Raw genomic sequence first — 19,263 nt, 5'->3', positions numbered from 1 at the left:
TTTCTTGAACTATTTTTTTAAGCAACATGGTCTATGATTGTCAGCCAGCTAATAGCTACTAGGGTCTTTCAATAATTAAAGAGACAAGAAGCAACAGTCGTAAAACTATGTAATGAAATGAACAGGGACTGTCTGATGTTCAGGTTGGCACCAATTGTGATAGAAAATATCAGCTGTTTGAAAAGAATTTCCATTGTTATGATCTCTTTTGCTTATTTCAAAATGTCAGATTCATTTGAAACATGTGTACCTTGAAAGAACAACATGCTGTGATAAATAGTAAAAAGTATATTAACCATGCAAATTTTTATAACTGGATTGAACAGTTAAAATCAGGCAGAAGAAATTTCACTAATTTTCATTGTAGCAGAAGGCTGGTGGAAGTTTCAGCTGATGCTCTGCCAAATTGAATTAGTGGTCTTAAAAAAATATACAGATAAACAGGGAAAAAATACATTAAAAAATTTGTTCGTTTTCCCAAGAATACACACATAAAAATTTGGGAAATTGGTGAAGTTTCTAGTGTGATTATTGGCACTGCCTATTCCAGTATCCAGAGAAGCTGAATTACTGAAAGTGTGTTCAGTGTGGGTTTTGAAACAGTCAGCTCAAAATACAGACACCTGAACTAACATTTGTATGGAACTTAAACAGTAGCTTTTAGCAGAAGGTCGTGCTTTTTTAGACAGCATAATAACTTTTGATGAAACTTGGATTCATCATTATGAGGTGGAATCCTCAGACATAAGGATGGAAACATCTAGATGTCACCTGCCATTAAAAAATTAAAAATCTTTATGTCACCTAGTAAAGTCATGCTAACCTGTTTTGAGACTGTGAAAGCCCAGTTTATTGAGATTATTTGGAAGAACAATGTACAATCAATAGAAAGTACTACTGTGACATGCAGTGAAATAAAATGAGTAAACTTCCTGGTTCTCTTTCAAAAGGAGAAATTCATTTTCAAAATACTCCCCAAAATTATTGAAAGCTATTCAAAAGTTCGGTCAGGAGTTACCACATCCATCTTACAGTTTTGATCTCCCACTATCATATTTTTTTTGTTTTGTCCTCTATGATTTTTTAACTTTACACCAAATTTAGCAACAGTGAGAAGAACAAGATTGCGGTAAGGAATGGTTCAAGGCACCAAAGTGTACAATTGTTTACTATTAAAATAAGAAAGCTCACAGCAAAATGGCCGAAATGTAGGCAGGGCTTATGTTGAGAAGTAGTGCTAGTTTCATTATGAAATAAATTAAATTGAAGAAATAATATTTTTTCTGCAGTCATTTGCTTCTTGAATTATGAACGACCCTTGAATTAATAAATGTTAACGAAGTGCTGGAAAACTGCATCTAACATGTTTAGGGACATATATTAACTTGGTAGACTACTTTGACTATCTTTATAATTAAAACGGAGATTTATTAGGAAATAGGTCTAATATGCTGTGTTGAGTAAGATTGCACGAACATAAATAAATCTTTTATTTTGATTGGTACATAGTAATACATTAAATTGATCATGTTGGGAATAGTTAAATATATTATACTACTCCATGGATAAAAAAATGAACTGCTGCAGCAATTGCCTGATTGGATCAAGAAAAACCATGTTAAACCCTTGGATCAGAGCAGAATAATAAAACACAGTTATAAGATAAAAAATAGATGTGAATAAAGTCTATATTAATTGTTTTAAATATAAAAGGTGTACTTTGATCAGAACAGTAACTCAAAATTGATTCGGCAGTTGAGGACTGCAAGATGCAAAATAGGCAGGATTGAGTAGTCTGCTTTTGTGGGCCCTCAGGTTGGTTTGGCCAGATTCTATGGCATTCCGTAGAGTATATGTGTAGGCGGATGGAGAAGAAGCATTATGCGTGTCTTTGATGAGTACCATCGGCATCATTGTTAAAGAGCAAGAAATACCCATGGGTCCACCAACAACAACTCTGGTGGTTAGAGCAGAAGGTAAGACCTATGCTGACCTTTGATCCATCAGGGGAGCGGTGTTGCTGGGTGAGGTCAGGATCCTCTCTGCACAACAGTGGCAGGGGGAGGATCTACATCTCTGGGTGTGAGCTGATAGTGGTGCAGCTGAACAACTGAGCAAGGACATCGCTGAAAAGATAGAGGGTGCCATTACAGCTCTGACAAGAAAAGGTGGCCGGAGGGTCCACTTTGTTAAGGTCGTGGACATGCTCACTATTAAGTACAAGTTCCTAAAGGAACTTTGTCAGATTAGAGGGAAGTCGGTCTCACTAGATATGTTATCCATGCAGCTGGCATTTGGGGCGCTGCAAGTGGTCAGCTTGGCAGTGCTGCCCATTTTGGTGGACAAGTTTCTGTTCAATGGAGGAATTTGAATTAGGTGGGTGGCCTGTTGGGTGAGGGCGCACCTTTGATGACTTATGTTTTCGGTGCTGAAAGCCAGGCCACAGGGCCAAATTGTGTCTTGAACCAGATTGCAGCAGTCACTACTTTACCTGTGGTGAGCCTGGCCACTTGAAAAAGACTGTATGCAGGATCCTCGGTGTCTCACATGCAAATTGTATGGACATGTGCCTGGAGGCTGTGGATGTAAGGTGAATTTGCCCAAGTTATGGATCAGCTGGAGTTTGCACAATGAAGATGCAGTGTCTGTAGGGGACAGCCCCATCCAGGAGGAAGGAGGCTCCGGCATTCCACCACCAATGATCAGGTGGGGATTTCCTTGCAGACGCCATTGGGGGAATGCAAGACTGTAGTGGGGGATCCCTCTGGGGTTCTCCATTAGAGGCTAGGCATCAAGACTGGAGTCCCAGCAGGGGTTCTCCCGCTAGAGGTATGATATGTAACACAAGACTGAGTCCCAGCTGCCTGGGTGGGACCTAGCGCCCTACCGAGATAGTTTGAGGCAAAGGCACCCCTCAGAGCTGAGTTTATGCATAATTGCAAATCCAGCTCCAGGGGGGGAGGTGGCATCAGGGAGATTACAAACGAAAAAAAGTATCTCAAAATTAAAAAATAAATAAATAGTTTGGAACAGGCTTTTTTGTCAGTCTCAGAATAATAAACTCCATACAAAAATTCAAGTGACAATCCCCAAGAATCTAACACTCACCCTAAAAGCATCTAATAAAATCTACACTATAATGAATGAATGCTCATGCACTCATTAATAAAATTAATTCTCCAGAAGAATACAGAAACAGAAAAGTTCTGGGATGATCTACTTAACTTGAATAAAAGTAACATGTTCAAGCCCCTAAAACTAAAAGAAAAGTGTAGACCCTACCCAACTAATCAAAAAGTAAAGTTACCAAAAAGCAACTGAAAAAATAACAATCGTGGAAAAACATGAAGATCTAGTCAACAAGAGTGGCAAGATCTGTATGGTGACTCAAAACTTTACTTCTTTGACTGACATATCATTCAGTCAACTATTTATCTTTCCTTTTCTGTGGTTTTACAGTTTTCAGTCTCTTGAAATAATAAAATTCCTTAATAAAATATTCCAACCTGAAAAACATTCTGAACAATGGATGAGAAAATATGTAGCTAAAAGTAATTCATTTTTTAAAAGTTTTATTAATGTTATACTTGCAAATACTAAAATATATTCATATGTGGTTAAACTGAATAGGAATTGTACTTTTTGTACATCTAACACTTCTTCCACTCTCCTCTTAATTCTTCTATACAGAGTTCTAGTTAAGATTTTTTATGCGTGGATAGTTAAGCTAATTGTTTTGTATTCACATTTATCTGCCCCTGCTTTCTTTGATATCATGACTATAGCACTCTTTTTGAAGTCTGACGGAACTTACCCTTTTTCATAAATATTACACACCAGTTTGTATAATCTATCAATCACTTCCTCACCTGCACTGCGCAGTAATTCCACAGGTATTCTATTTCTATTTCAGGAGCCTTTTTCTCATTCAAATCTTTTAATTCTCTTTAAATTCAGATCTCAGTATTGTTTCTCCCCTTTCCTCCTCTTCGACTTCCTCTATAACACCATTTTCTAATTCATTAGCTCTGTATAACTCTTCAATATATTCCAGCCACCTATCGACTTTACCTTTCGTCTTATATATCGGTATATCATCTTTGTTTAACACATTATTAGATTTTAATTTATGTACCCCAAAATTTTCCTTAAATTTCCTGTATGCTCCGTCTACTTTACTAATGTTTTTTTCGCTTAACACTTCTTTAATCCATTCTTCTTTCGCTAGTTTGCACTTCCTGTTTATAGTATTTCATAACTGTCGATAGTTCCTTTTACTTTCTTCATCACTAACATTCTTATATTTTCTACGTTCATCCATCAGCTGGAATATGTCGTCTGAAAAGTTTTCTACCAGTTCTCTTTGTTCCATATAAGTTCGCTTCTGCTGATTTAAAAATTTCCTTTTTAACATTCTCCCATTCTTCTTGTAAATTTTCTACCATATCTTTTTTACTCAGACCTCTTGTGATGTCCTCCTCAAAAACCTTCTTTACCTTCTCTTCCTCAAGCTTCTCTAAATTTCACCGATTCATCTGACACCTTTTCATCAGGTTTTTAAACCTCAATCTACATTTCATTAACACTAAATTTTGGTCGCTATCAACGTCTGCTCCAGAGTAAGTTTTGCAGTCGACAAGATTTCTAAATCTTTGCTTATCCATGATATAATCATCTGATACCTTGCAGTATCACCTGGCTTTTTCCATGTGTATATTCTTCTATTATGATTTTTAAACTGGGTGTTGGCAATTACTAAATTATACTTCATGCAAAACTCTAAAAGTCGGTTCCCTCTTTCATTCCTTTTACCCAGTTCGTATTCACCCACTAAATTTCCTTCCTTGCATTTTCCAATGCTTGCATTCCAATCTCCAACTATTAATAAATTTTCATCCCCTTTTATGTGTTTAGTGCGTCATCAATTTTTTCATATACACATTCTACCTCATCATCATCATGCGTGCTTGTAGCCATATAGATGTTAACAACTGTTGGTTTAGGTTTTGATTTTATCCTTTTACAATGATTCTATCGCTATGCATTTTGAAATACTCTCCTTTCTTCCCATCTTCTTGTTAATTACAAAATCTACTCCTGCCTGCCCATTATTGGAAGCTGAGTTAATTATTCTAAAATCACCTGACCAAAAGTAGTTTTCCTCTTCCCACTGAACCTAGCTAATTCCTACTACATCTACATTTATCCTGACTATTTTCCTCTTTAAATTTTCTAACCTACCAACCTTTTTACCAACATTCCACATTCCGAGTCATAGAATGTTATTTTTTAATTTTCTGGTGATCTCTTCCTTAGTAGTCCCTACCTGGAGATCCAAACAGGGACTAGTTTACCTCTGGAATATTTTACCAAGGAAGGCGTCTCCATCTTTGTTATATGAAAATGCAGAGAGCTACATTTTCTTGGCAAAAAAAAATAGCTGTAGTTTTCCATTGCTTTCAGCTGCACAGTACTCAGAGGATTGAATGATGTTGATTTGGCCGTTTAAGTCATTCTGACCTACGCCCTTAACTACACTGAAAGAGCTGCTGCCCTCTTTCAGGAATCATTCCTTAGTCTGGCTCTCAACAAGATACTTCTTTGATATGGTTGCACCTTCGGTCCAGCTACTCTGTATCACTGAGCACTCAAGCCCCCTCATCATCAGCAAGGTCTCATTATTCATAGAGGGAGCTATTAATAATTATAATTTATAAAAACCACTTACCAACAACTTTTTATACATGTTCAAGTACTTTCGGATACCAAATCCATCTTCAGGTACTCAAAAAAACTTTTATATTATTCTTAAAATATAAAAAACCCTAAGGCTGGAACTTCATAACAGTGCAAACTTTTATTGTAACTGGACGCTAAACTGACAACATTTTTTTACACGTGACGACCACTGTTGTACATTTTACATGACTTGAATACAATGAATCAGTTTAGTTTTTTTTATTTTAAGAATAATATATAATAATTTGGGTTCCTGAATATGGATTTGGTTACCGAAAGTACTTGAACAAACATAAAAAGTTGTTGGTAAGTGGTTTTTTTAAATTATTATTGTTGTATAATCATATCAACGGGCCATGTTTGATAAAATTATTATAAATAATAACTATATTATTAAAAAAAAACTTAATATTATTAAATTGTGGAAGTACGGATTATATGTTGTTAATTACCAGGTTTTGTAGAATCTGACAGGAGAAATTGATTTAGAACTTTGTTGTGTATATATATTCAACTCACGAAAATAGTTCAAAGAATTCAGTGCAGAATGTTCCGACCAATTATGATATCGCTATCTAGCGTTCAAACCTGAGAAGTTCCGACGTAGGTTATGTTCTCTATGGAAAGCAATTTTTATTTGTAATTATCAATGTTTTGTGCAAGACAAATTTCAAAATGAATTTTTGAATATATATTACCTCTATTCAAGTTTAATCTTGATTAACTTTAGTGTACAGATTTTATTTATTTCTTTATAATGATTTTATACATTCTGAATTAAAAAAATATATAGGTTACGAATGAGTTGTAACAAGTACTTTGTCCAGTTAAGTTAATTAGATTAGTAGTAGACAAGTGCAGCTGCTTGTAATTCTATTCATTGTTCGTTGTGCCCTTGGTGGTAATGATTTGAGTACTTGATCGTAACTTACTAAAATCGGTCGACACTGCCTTTAAGGTTACGCAGTTGTTGTTAACAATGAAGAAATGGAAGGAAGCTGCAAGCGTTATTTTAGCGGCACCAAATTCATCTTCGTTTTTGAATGCAGGAGTATTAAATGGTTTGAGTAAAGATTACAAACTATCCTCAAAAGCGAAACCAGACTTTAAGATTTTAGCTTTAAAGAAAAGTGGTGATAGCCCTCTATTACCAGGCAGATATGTCTTTCCAGGGGGGATGGTGAATACCGCTGATTCAGCCGATGAATGGATTTCATTGTTTAGAAAATTCGGTTTTAGTATTGAAAAATTATGCAAAAGTATAAATAACGACAATACGAATTTGCCTATATTTGAAGGTAATGTTGGTGGTCGTTTACCGCGTTGTATATCGCTTAGAATTACCGCGATCAGAGAAACATTCGAGGAAAGTGGAATACTATTGTGTAAAACTAAATTATTTTCACCTAGTATTCTATTTCCAGTTACCGCAAATCATTTAAAAATTAATGATATATGTTCATGGCGAGATAAAGTTTTAAAAAACCCTCGTGAATTTATCAACTTATGTCGAGATAACGATTGCTATCCAGATGTAGCTTCCTTATATTTGTGGAGTGATTGGCTTACACCTAGCCACATTCCTTTACGATTTGATTCAGTTTTTTTCTTTTCATTTTTACGAAATATGTTTGAAGGTACTGAAGACAATTATGAGATAGAAAGTTTAAAGGTAAAGTATTATTAAATTCAGTTATGCATGTCATCTTTTTTGTATGTGTTGTTAGCATTTTATTTAATTTGTGTTATCTGTGATATAAAAGCTATATTGTGTATAATTTTAGTGAATTTTTTTATTTTACAAAGTGTTAATAATATAAGACTAGAAAGTATGGAGTTTTGAAAATATTATCTAATAATTGCTACATTGTCGTTTTAGTATGTTAAAATTGTAATGCAGAAAATCATTGTAGAATCAAATTGTTTAGTCATTCAAACATGAGTGACCATAAATTCATTTTATCTTATTTGTAAAAATAAAATATTAAATGCATGCATTATGATCATAAAAAATTAAATATTGATTTTTGATTTTCCTTAGGCAAATGTTTCATAAAATATTTCTCAACATGCTTTACTTAAATAACCGAAATTAAATTTTTTTTTTGTAAACAGAATTGTTTTTAATGTTAATTAATTTTAAAACTCTGCAGAATTTTTTTATATGAAACTTTTAATAGAGAAATGTTGTAGTGTTTATATAAATAATTTAAAAAAAAAAATTTTAACACATGGGATGAGATGTATTATTATTTGGACTATTGGTTAGTATTTAGTTAAAAATGAACAAAATTTATGAAATGAACAAGTATCCACGCTTTTTCCATTTTACTTTAATGTCAGCTTTAATCAATAAGTATCCCATTTAACGAAACTTAATGATGACACATTTTATCTAATGTATCCTTTTTAATTCTAAAAATCACATTAGGAAAAATTTTGATGATGTTTAACTTTAAAGGTGCATCCTTTGTGATTAGAAAAGAGCATATTCTTCAAATTTCATTACATTCACTGTTCTACCATTGATGTTTTTTACAGGATTTTATTGGGGCTAATTCTTCTACGATTTGTTTGTTGACTAGAACTTTGAATTTAACCTACCGGGTTGGTCTAGTGGTGAACGTGTCTTCCCAAATCAGCTGATTTGGAAGTCGAGAGTTCTAGCGTTCAAGTCCTAGTAAAGTCAGTTACTTTTACACAGATTTGAATACTAGATCGTGGATACTGGTGTTCTTTGGTGGTTGGGTTTCGATTAACCACACATCTCTGGAGTGGTCGAACAAGACTACACTTCATTTACACTCATACATATCATCTTCTGAAGTATTAACTGAAAGGTAGTTACCGGAGGCTAAACAGGAAAAAGAAAGAAAGATCTTCGAGTTGTTCATGATTGTTTTTTTTTTTTTTCAGTTTTTTGGTAATTTTAATCCTTGATTAGTTGGTTAGGGTCTAATTTTCTTTTAGTTTTAGGAGCTTGGTTTTGTTGCTTTCTTTGGGAAGTAAATTTAATTTTAATTTTGACTACATAGTGGCTGAGCCTGTGTCTATTCCTTGGAGGACTTTTATGTTGTAGATCTCCTTGTGGTGGTGTTTGTCCATAAAGACATGGTCTAGTTGCCATTCTCCTTCAGTGATATATATATATACAGAAGTTGTAAAAAGCAATGGGGGATATACTATATCTCTGTATCATTCCTTGTTTGATCAGACCTTGCCTTTCTTCAATTTCTGTTCTTGATTCTTTGTAGATTATAAAGAACTTTACTTTCTTGATATTTAAATTTGAATTTTCTAAAAATATTTTGGAATGTGCATTTTTTGAATTAAAGGTAAATATAGTATCCATTTTATATAAAATAATATCAGTAGTGATATAATGCCAGATCCATTGATCTGTAGATTGAATAACAATTTTCTTTCCATTCATTATCAGCAATTGCATTTAAAAACAATATATATATTCCAGAAAAAGATTCTTGTTTCTTTCTGTAAAATTATCCAAAATTATATCAAACAGGATTAACAAATTATCAATATAAAAAATGATTCTTTAGGGAATGTCTGAATTTTAACAGAAGTTTTTATAGCCTTCCAGAACCTTCTATAGACTTCCAGATGTCAGTTAGCCCCCAAGTTGGATTGGTAGCACCTCTGCTGCCTTTCATCTGGGATCCTGAGTTTTGATCCTGGTCCGACTTGGAATTTTTCATGTGTTATAAAATTCACTATTTATTCACCTACAAGGGGATTAAACTACAGCCACTAATAATAATAATAAAAAAAAAAAAAATAAATAATTAATGGATATATGTTTTCTTGCAGTGGGCTACAGCTGATAGTTTATTACAAGAATTTCATTCAGGTGTGTTGAAGCTTCATTTTCCACAGTTTTATGAAATTTCATGTATAGCAAGATTTACATCTTTATCAACATTATCTCAGTTTGCTGTGAAACATAATGGTATGGAATCTGAAGTATGGATGCCTGTTAGAATATTTGCACAAGATGGTGAAATATCTCTTTTACCGGGTAAGTAACTGTTATGAATAAGTAAGTATTATTATGAATATGCGTAACCATTATTATCTAAATCATAAAAAAAGATTCACCAATTTACTGATGAAAAACTAATTAATGTCTTAATTTAATTTTTCATTATTGTAATAGTCTTATTGATAGATAAACATTTTCAGTGCTTTTTTTTTAATAACTAAATAAGTCACACGACAATATCTGTAAATATTTATGCTCATTTATTAATACACATGGGGTGGTAAGATTGTCCAAATCCGTTTAAGTACAATTAAGTACAAAAAAAAGATACATTAGACCTAATATTATATCATATGGATAAAATAGTTGCATCTCATTGATATAACATTGCTGATCTCGTGGATAGAATTCCCATTAATAATAACATTAATTTGCCTGTTTTCCATTTCCATAAGGCTAAATTTCTGAGTGTTTTATTAGATGACAAATTTTCATGTGATAACTTGATTTTGTTTGTGACAAAATTAAGCTGTGTTGTTCTACTTTAAAACTGCTAAGATTGTCTTCATTATTAAATATTTATTGTGCCTACATATTCCTGTGTAAAGTATAATGTCATCTCTTGGGGCTCCAACAAAAAGTCGGAATGAGTGTTTGAGATAAAAATAGGCATCAAATCACTATATGTAAGAATGAATTGTGTACACTGATATTAAGAAACTGAAACAAAGAAATTGGTTATGAAAAGTGAAAAGCTTCCATTTCCATTTTCAATAAATTGCCAAACCATTTAAAACTTTTCCCACCAATTTATTTAAATATAATACAATACAATATAGAATATATAAATACAATACAGTACAATTAAATACAATTATTATATGTTCAGAATAATTCTCAATAGCACCACCTGATTTGTAAATTATTTTGTACTAATTTTTTATGTTTATTTCTTTAACATTATTTCATGTTCTTGTATTTAAATAATTAATATGAACTTTAATCACATCTATTTTTATGTTATAATTGTTTTTGTATTTATAATTTGTCTTTTAAAGCCATGATCTTTATAATGTATGTATGATGTACTGATTAGAAAAGATATAAAAGATTTACTTTTGTGATTTTAGTTATGCGATTGTGTCTTAGTAAGATTATTAATCAGCTTACAATGGAGTTTGTTGATGCTTTTTTACAGAGGAGTATGAGGGGGCTCCTTACTTTAAATCTAAAATGGCAGCTTTCAATTGGTCTTCATTTTGGAGGAAACTCCATTTAAAAATCTTTAATTGGTTCAAGTTGCCTAAAGATTTTGAAGTGGTTAAATGTTAAGTGGTTTAAATGTATATTTATGGTCACAGCAATCGAGTGGCAAGCATTTCAGTCTCATAATTGAGAGGTCTCAGGGTCGAGTCTGTGTTGTTTTATTTCTTACATAATCACTAATGCAGATGACCTTTTTTTATTTTGAAATGCCTTTTTTGCTCTTTTCCATGTTTCCATCATTTTCTTGTAGTACATCCATCTTTTCCTTCTCTCCATTTTAATAGTTGAGTTTCCCTCCTCTGAATCTCCCACTTTAGAAGTATGATATATCTGTTACTTTCTATGTATTGTGACTTCTTTTTCTTTTTTGCCAGCATTCTTTCAGACATGGCTTTCTTTTGTTCTGTTTTGGTGTGTTGTCCACATTCTAATTCCAGTCTCTCCTAGAAAATATAATTAATTATATTTTTTTAATTAATTATATTATAATAATTAATTATTAACCTAACAAACAGATTTTTGTTTTATAAAACTTAAAAAAATTAAGTACCGGTAAGTGAATTTATTTATTTTAATAAATTAATTTAATAATAAAACAAAATCTGTTTGTTTGTATTAAGCATTCATAATCCCTATTCCCACGTGTTTATAAAAAAAATTAAGTTAATGATTGTTATATTCAGATAAAATAATCAGCCAACATGAAATTCATATAATTTTTAATTTAGATTCTTATAAATATTATTATTTTAAATTATATATAATAAAAAATCATATGCGTCAATGTGTATGTAATAAAAAAGTAGAGGTTAAAAGTGCAACATGAAGGTTTAAACTTGTGACCTCTCAATTCTGAGACTAGAATGCTCGCTACTTGGCTATTGCTGCTGTGTAACTGTAGATGTACAAATAGGCAACCTGAACCACTTAAATATTTATAAATGAAGTTTACTCCAAAATGTACACAAATTAAAATTTGCCATTTTAGGTTTAAAGTAGAGGATCCCCTCATACTACCCTGCAAAAGGGCATAAATAAACAAAGTTATAAGATAAATGTCTGCCCTTATTAATGTAATAATCATATTCTATTGCTAGAGTATAATCTAAAGTAAATTGTTTATTAATACTACTGAGTAATGCAGTGATCATGTTTGTAAGAAAGCTTACTTTCTATTATGTTGTGTACTATGAACATAACAGAAAGATCCTCTTCTTTATGACAGTTGATAAGCTTTTCTTGACATCAAATTGATTAACTGTAACTTAAGTCTGGTTACTAAAAACAAAACAAGTTTTTTTTCTGTGATTCAAATGGCATGGTCTGATGTTAGGTTTATTTTCTACAAGAAAATCTTTTGTCACAATTAGTTTTAATGCTTATGAGGGTTATGTTATAAGTTTTGAGCCTCAACATGATGATGGCAGCACTCATCAACAAAAGTTAAGGAATGTAGCTGTGCGTGCGTTGAAAGGTACTCACTAAAATTTGGTTTGATAATTTGGTTGTTTGATAATCGTTTGAGTGTCATTGTGAGTGTTTTTGTGAAAATGGAAAAAATTGAATATTGTGATGTGATTAAATACTTGCATTTGAAAGGCAATACGCCTACACAAATTTAAACTCAGTTGGATGCTGTTTACGGGGACTCTGTCCCATCATTTGCTATCATGAAAAGATGGGTAGCTGAATTTAAACATGGTTGTACCAGCTTGGTTGATGATGAGAGTTTGGGACGGCCGAAAATTGCAACCACCACAGATATCATCGAAAAAGTTCACCAAATGCTACTGGATGACCGACAAATGAAGGTTAGAAAGATAGCAGAGGCTACGGGCATATTGAAAGAACGTGTTATCATATATTAACTTAACGTGTTAACTTATATTAACTTGTTATTATATATTATGTGTTATCACATATATTATGTGGATATGCATAAGCTATCCACATATTGGGTGCTGTGTTTGCTCACTTTGGACTGAAAATGCATTCGAATGAACATTTCCAAGGCTCTGCTGAAGCAGTGTAAGCAAAACGAGTCAGATTTTTTTCATCGATTCATAACTGTAGATGAAACGTGGATCCACCACTACATTTCTGAGAGGAAACAAAACAGTGGACTGCAAAGGGTGAATCTGCTCCGAAAAAGGCAAAGACGGTTCCATCAGCTGGAAAGGTAATGACGATTGTTTTTGGGATAGTAACGGAATTTTGTTTATTCAGAAAGGTAAAACAATAACAGGATAATATTATGCATCATTTCTTGACAAGCTGAAGGCAGAAATTGCAAAAAACGACCATATCTGAAGAAGAAGAAGAAAATGTTTTTCTATCAGGACAATGCGCCTGCTCACATTTCGATGGTCGCCATGGCTAAAATTCATGAATTGCACTTTGAATTGGTTGACCACTCACCATATTCACCAGATCTGGCCCCAAGCGACTTTTTCTTGTTTCCTAACTTTAAAGTTTCGCTTGGAGGAAACAGATTTTCATCGGACGGGGAGGTTATCACATATGTAAACGCCTATTTTGCATTGAAAGATGCCAGCTACTATTTGGAAGGGGTGTCTTTCTCTGGTGGTCTTTTCTAAGAGGTTAGAGTATCGCTAGAAAAAGTGTATTGACTTGAAAGGAGACTGTTGAAAAATAAAACTATATTTGACAGAAAAAATACGTCTTTCTATGTTATGCTCAAGACTTTTCAGAAAACCCTTGTACAACACAAAAAAAATTCAGAATAGAGATTGAGTTAAATGTTAAGTATACATGTATATTTAAATGTTATACTTTATTAAATAATTACACAAAATAGAAATTATGTATACAATGTATGTAAAAATAAATTTTCAATGATGGTACTAATTATCTTAAAACCACCGCATATGGAAACGTGGTTTATGAAAAAGGCAATATGGGTTTGAGAGTAAAATATTATTATAAAATAATTATGAAATTATTACTAGATATTGAAACTGTCATTCAAAGAAAGTAGTTGAAAAAAGTGTATCGCTTAAAGAAGTTCTTCATATGTTAATTATCATAAAATAGAGAAAAAAAATCTGTTTAATGTTTATTAACTTTCAAATTTCTCATTTAATTAGAATTTTGATCATAACACAGTAAATTTGTTTTATTTTAAATTTCTTTACCATTAAAGTTTTAGTTGCTGCTATTAGATTTCTAATCTGGCGTGACTTGGTTTATAATTAAACAATTTTTTGTATCTTCCTCTTCAATTAATAGAATTCTTTATAGTACATTACCGTTTATATTGTACTTAATAATCCAGGAGATAACTTTAAATAGTTCCTATAATCAGTACCTTGTGTTTAAAGTAGTTATATGTATCAGGGAAATTATTGATTAATAAGTTGGCAGCATTCACTGTTACTGAATGATGACACTGTTACTGAACTGTATTCTTGTTTTTTTCCAACAATAACAATATCTGTGAATTAGTGTAATGTGCAAGTGATATTATTGCACGGTTGCAAGATGTTAAATTATTGGACAGCATACAGACATCAAATTTTGAGTTTTATTTTAAAAATTATCATCAGAAATATTAATGTTGCTTAAAAATATATACATGCAATTGATGTTGATAAAAACTTTGAATGGCAAGTTTTTTTTTTAAGATCATTAATATCAATGATGATGATGATGATGATGAAGCTGTTAGTGGGAACCATTTTATTATGATAGTGATGAAAACATAGACCATGTTCAAAGTGTTAAAAGGAAGTCTGTTGAGAAAATACGGTTGGAATGTAGGTGAGAAGTATTCTTCACAATTATCTGAAAATACATCATATTTGACCTTCCGTTATTACAAAAATGTTTTCTGTAGAACAGAAAAAATGCAAATAAATGATACTGGCATGAGACGTTATTACTGTAATAATTGATCAAATAAAAAATAATTTTGAGAAAAATAAATACATTTTTTAAGTATACTAAAATCTATATCATCTTTTTCTATATAGCAACTTTTTTTGCATTAAAAGCGAAGGAATTGCTATATTGAAAAATTTATTTTGCCTTCATTGTTTATTATTTGAATTCATTCTGGAAGACTAAAATGTGAACATGTAAATTTTCATCAGTATCCTTGGTTGTTTGCAGCAGACTATTAGAAGAAAATTTGTAGAAAGATGGATTAAAAAGAACAATACATCAGCACATCAGTCTCCAGCAGAGTCAATGAAGTATTTAATATTTTACATGGGAAAGTATAATGTCTCCGAAGTATCTTCTATAACTTTCCTGTATTGTCAATGGTTTAGTTTTCTTGTTTGCATTGTTTTAGGTTGACTTTAAGAATGAGTTTCAGGAATTTTTGAGGCTTTATATGACTTTATGAGTGTTTAGCTGATGAAGATAGCCAGTTCGAACAAAATATGTAGAATATTTTAATTCGTATTGTTTTTTTTGTAAAATAATTGAATGTCAGGAGTTTTTGAAATCATATACATCCATTTGATGGTTAAAGGAGAAAAAAAGTATTTTGTTTTGACATTTGTATATAGACATTTTGTTAATTATACATAGTAAGTATAATTTTTCTGTGTGTTGCAGGAGATGAAATGTATCCAAAAAGAGTAAATTATGAAACTTCATATGTTATTATTGGTGAAAATACTAAAATGGCCTCATATAAACGTAATCAGATGCATAGAATGGTCATAGAAAATAACAATCCAGATTTAATTAAATTAGTTATCACTAATATGGATAATGTTCCTTCTAAACATATATTACCACTGTGCCCTGGTAGTGTAAAAGGAAAACTGTGATTCAAGATTCATCTAAAATTGTTAAATGGTTTATATCTAAATGTTATTAATTAATAGGTTTTTGTAAATCTCATAGTAATATATTTTAATGTTTTCACTTGGTTTTATTTTTTCAAAACTTATTTATTTCCTATTGAATAGAACAAGATTTATGTTATAAAAAATATAATATTAAGAATGTTATATTTTACTAGCTTCCTTAACTAATAAAACATTTACCATGGATATTTTTACGGGGTTTTTTGTGTGTAGATTTATTCAATCATCAGATAGGTATAAAATCAATTATTGAAATGTAATATGTTATCCAAGAGATTCAGACTTTATTCCCTTCAAACCCTTTATTTTACAGTCCTTCTCTATTTAAATATTTTAGATATTCTTTTATTAACAAACTATTATTAGAGAAGAAGAGATTCATACCTTGTTTTCTGGAGAGCTTATTCCTAATTCCTCAACTTAAATTTAAGCAATACAATACTGAAACTTTTCTTTTAAATTGTTCTACCTTAAAAAAAAAAATGTTATCTAAGATGTTTAATCTTCCTTATCCTGTAAGGATCACTAGCTCCATTTAATACAAAACTAAAAGTAATCCTCTTTACAAAATTTCATATTTTTTTTGGCGATTCTGTGAAAACTTTCTAACAATGAAAGTTTGAGCTGTGTTGTTCACCCAGGTACTCCTCAATAGCATTAAATCCCCTTAAGCTGTTTTCATTAATAAATTAAATTTTCAGATATTCCAACTATTTGCAATCTATAAAGGACACTAGGAAAGTTTTGCAATAGGATTTTATTTTTTATAATTTTTCAAAATAATATCCACCTCACATTACACACTTTTGCATCCTTTGAAACCAGTCTTCAAAGAAACCCTACCATGTTTTGTTGGAAATCTTGTTGTTGGAAGGTGGTCATCATCACTCCTTACCAGTTTTGTATTTTCACTTAAAATATGCCATCTTGATCTATTCTTTTTATTACTTTAATAACTTTATCTTTGACTAATAGTGACGTAGTATACATATAATAAACAATAATTTTTCACGCAAAAAATTATATATTTGCAAAAACCTAATTTCCTAACCTACTGTGAACATGTGAGTGATTAGTGATGTTTTCATATTGCCCAACATCACACTTCGTACACTGGTATCTTGAAGCATATGTCTGAACGATATGCCTTCATACATATCATCTAAACTACCACTGTCACTATCAGATTGTAACTGGTCTAAAATGTCAAAATATTCATAAGTGCCATCTCAAATACAAGAAAACAACATATATAAAGCTATTATAAAAAAACAAAAACAACTGGTCCAGTTTACAAATACGCGGTAAAGTTTATAAGTTAATTTATAAAGTGTATACACCATATTCAGTCGCAAAACAATGACTACAACCGAAAATAAACATGTAAAAATACTTGTAAAATCACTCATGAACAAGATGTAAACAACACGCCGTATCTGCTGTTTTACGTATGATAAATGCCTTAGAATGTGACAGAAACTCTTTACTAGCGATGTATACCATTACTGAATAATGATGAATTACATTCAAAAATAATTGCTGGAATATTATGACACAGGACGAATTAAAATCTGACAAAACTCAATAACGCAATATTCTGACAAAGACCCTTTTTGTGCATATTGGCTATGTTGGGATATTCCGTCGTAGTCTGGTAAAGAGTTAATATGCCTCCCTTTCAGTCTATTCTTCACCTGGAGAAACAATGCGAAGTCACATGCAACAAGGTCAGGACTGTAGGGAGGGTGCTCTAGCGGTTTTATTCCAGTGGTGGCCAAATACTTAAAGAAAACTGTGGAGTGTTATCGTGCCCATCCTTAAGTTTGGGAGCAGTTCTTGAGAGCTTCGACAACTTTAGTTAGGCATTCCTAGGCAACCATCTTCTGAGTTTCTGACATGACTCACCCTAAAACTCCGCTCTGCTCTTTCCTTAAGGAAAATTCTTACTTGCCTCTAGAATTATATGCTTCACGTTAGAATTCAATTGAACTAATGGCTAGGTGTTCATTAGAAGCTATTTGATGTAAATATTATACTTGTTAAATTGTAAGTTTGAACTCTTTTTTATATATAATTTCATACAGAGAGAGTGAACAAAAATAGAAGCTTAAGCAGAATGATTCAGAATAGTAAATTAATTTAACTAGATATATGATGGGAAGAGGTATTAATTAAAGCATTATTGAACAGGTCAATAGAAGATACAAATAAGAGAAGTCAAAAGAATTTGAAAATGATTTTAAAGAAAATAGAAGCTATCAAGAACTAAAATGTTTAGCTGGAAATAAAAGAGAATGAGACTGCCTTGGGGCAGATATAGCTGTATGATCCTAAAGTCATTCTTTGCTTTGCTTATAAGTTCCTTACACACACATACATATATATAACTTGGAAAAATACAAGGATATAATTTCTCTGTAGATGGAATTTCACTAAAATAATAATACATAATTGTGGTATTCCATTTTAATTCAACAAATCATCAGTGTGTCACTATTTTTGATTTAGATGATATTTTGTATGTGATAATAATTACCCACCCACCTTGTAGTGGCCAAAAAATATTTTTTTAATATTTAAACAAACATTTTTCTTTAGTAATAGACTATTTTCTAACTCGCCAACAGGTGAAAACAACCATTTTCGTCACTTTTTCCATGAGCTGTAGCATTCTTATTTTACATCATACAGGGGGTCAAAAAGGGCTTTATGGAAAGGGTAAAGATGGAACTTCATCTTAGTGTACTCAAAATTCATCTTGTTACATAACCAGATCTTGTATTGTTTACTGAAATTACGTTTACAAATTGTTTTTTTGAATTTTGGATCCAAAATAAATAATGAAGGGCTTCGGGTAATAGGCCTGTTTAACCTTTAACTCCTAGGTACTAGTAGTACTTATTAAAAAAAATTGGACTGTTACCGAGTGTCCTTCATTAAAAAAATGGCCACCAAATCATGAGATTTGGAAAAGTCTCATAATTGGGGTCCAAAAACCACATGTGGAACAACAGATGGCAAAAATCTGAAATGTTTACAGCAGTAAGTATTTTTTATGTACTTTAAAACCATATAGAATTTATTTTGTTATTTAAAGGGGTTGACGAGTAATGAAGCCATCAAAACTGCTAAAAACACTATTCCTTCTCACTGTGTAAAATTGTATCCAAAAATACTGATATGTATTTTTTTTCAGATTATAAAAATTACAACCAAATTAATTAGAATGAATAAATTGATAATTAATAAATAGTCAATTACAAAATGTAAACAATTCAAATGCATTAACAAGTTGTTCAATTCTCTTTTACCTTATTTTACTCCTGCTAATGGAAGTTATGAATAAAGGTTGCACATTTGATAACAAACTTAACTAACAACTTAGTGCTCCTGCCATTTTTTTTTATTGAGTAGAAA

At 31.6% G+C, this 19,263-nt stretch overlaps 1 protein-coding gene across 1 annotated transcript; it reads left to right on the top strand.

Moving 5' to 3' along the window:
* Positions 1-6,340: 6,340 nt before the first annotated feature.
* On the top strand, positions 6,341-15,904 carry LOC142324087 (acyl-coenzyme A diphosphatase NUDT19-like). The gene is made up of 3 exons (XM_075364722.1): positions 6,341-7,411; positions 9,568-9,775; positions 15,590-15,904. Exons 1-3 carry the CDS (start codon positions 6,719-6,721, stop codon positions 15,805-15,807), a joined length of 1,119 nt encoding a protein of 372 aa, XP_075220837.1. The 5' UTR covers positions 6,341-6,718; the 3' UTR covers positions 15,808-15,904.
* Positions 15,905-19,263: the final 3,359 nt, after the last annotated feature.

This window comes from Lycorma delicatula, chromosome 4 (assembly GCF_047948215.1).
Source record: "Lycorma delicatula isolate Av1 chromosome 4, ASM4794821v1, whole genome shotgun sequence".
NCBI lineage: Eukaryota > Metazoa > Arthropoda > Insecta > Hemiptera > Fulgoridae > Lycorma > Lycorma delicatula.
Note: the sequence above shows the minus strand (reverse complement) of the source record. Positions and strands in the feature narration are given on the sequence as shown.

Coding starts and splice junctions, on each gene's coding strand:
- LOC142324087 (XM_075364722.1), top strand. CDS start 6,719: ATGAAGAAATGGAAGGAAGCTGCAAGCGTTATTTTAGCGGCACCAAAT. Junction 7,412..9,567: donor ATGAGATAGAAAGTTTAAAG/GTAAAGTATTAT, acceptor GTTTTCTTGCAG/TGGGCTACAGCTGATAGTTT. Junction 9,776..15,589: donor TGAAATATCTCTTTTACCGG/GTAAGTAACTGT, acceptor TGTGTGTTGCAG/GAGATGAAATGTATCCAAAA.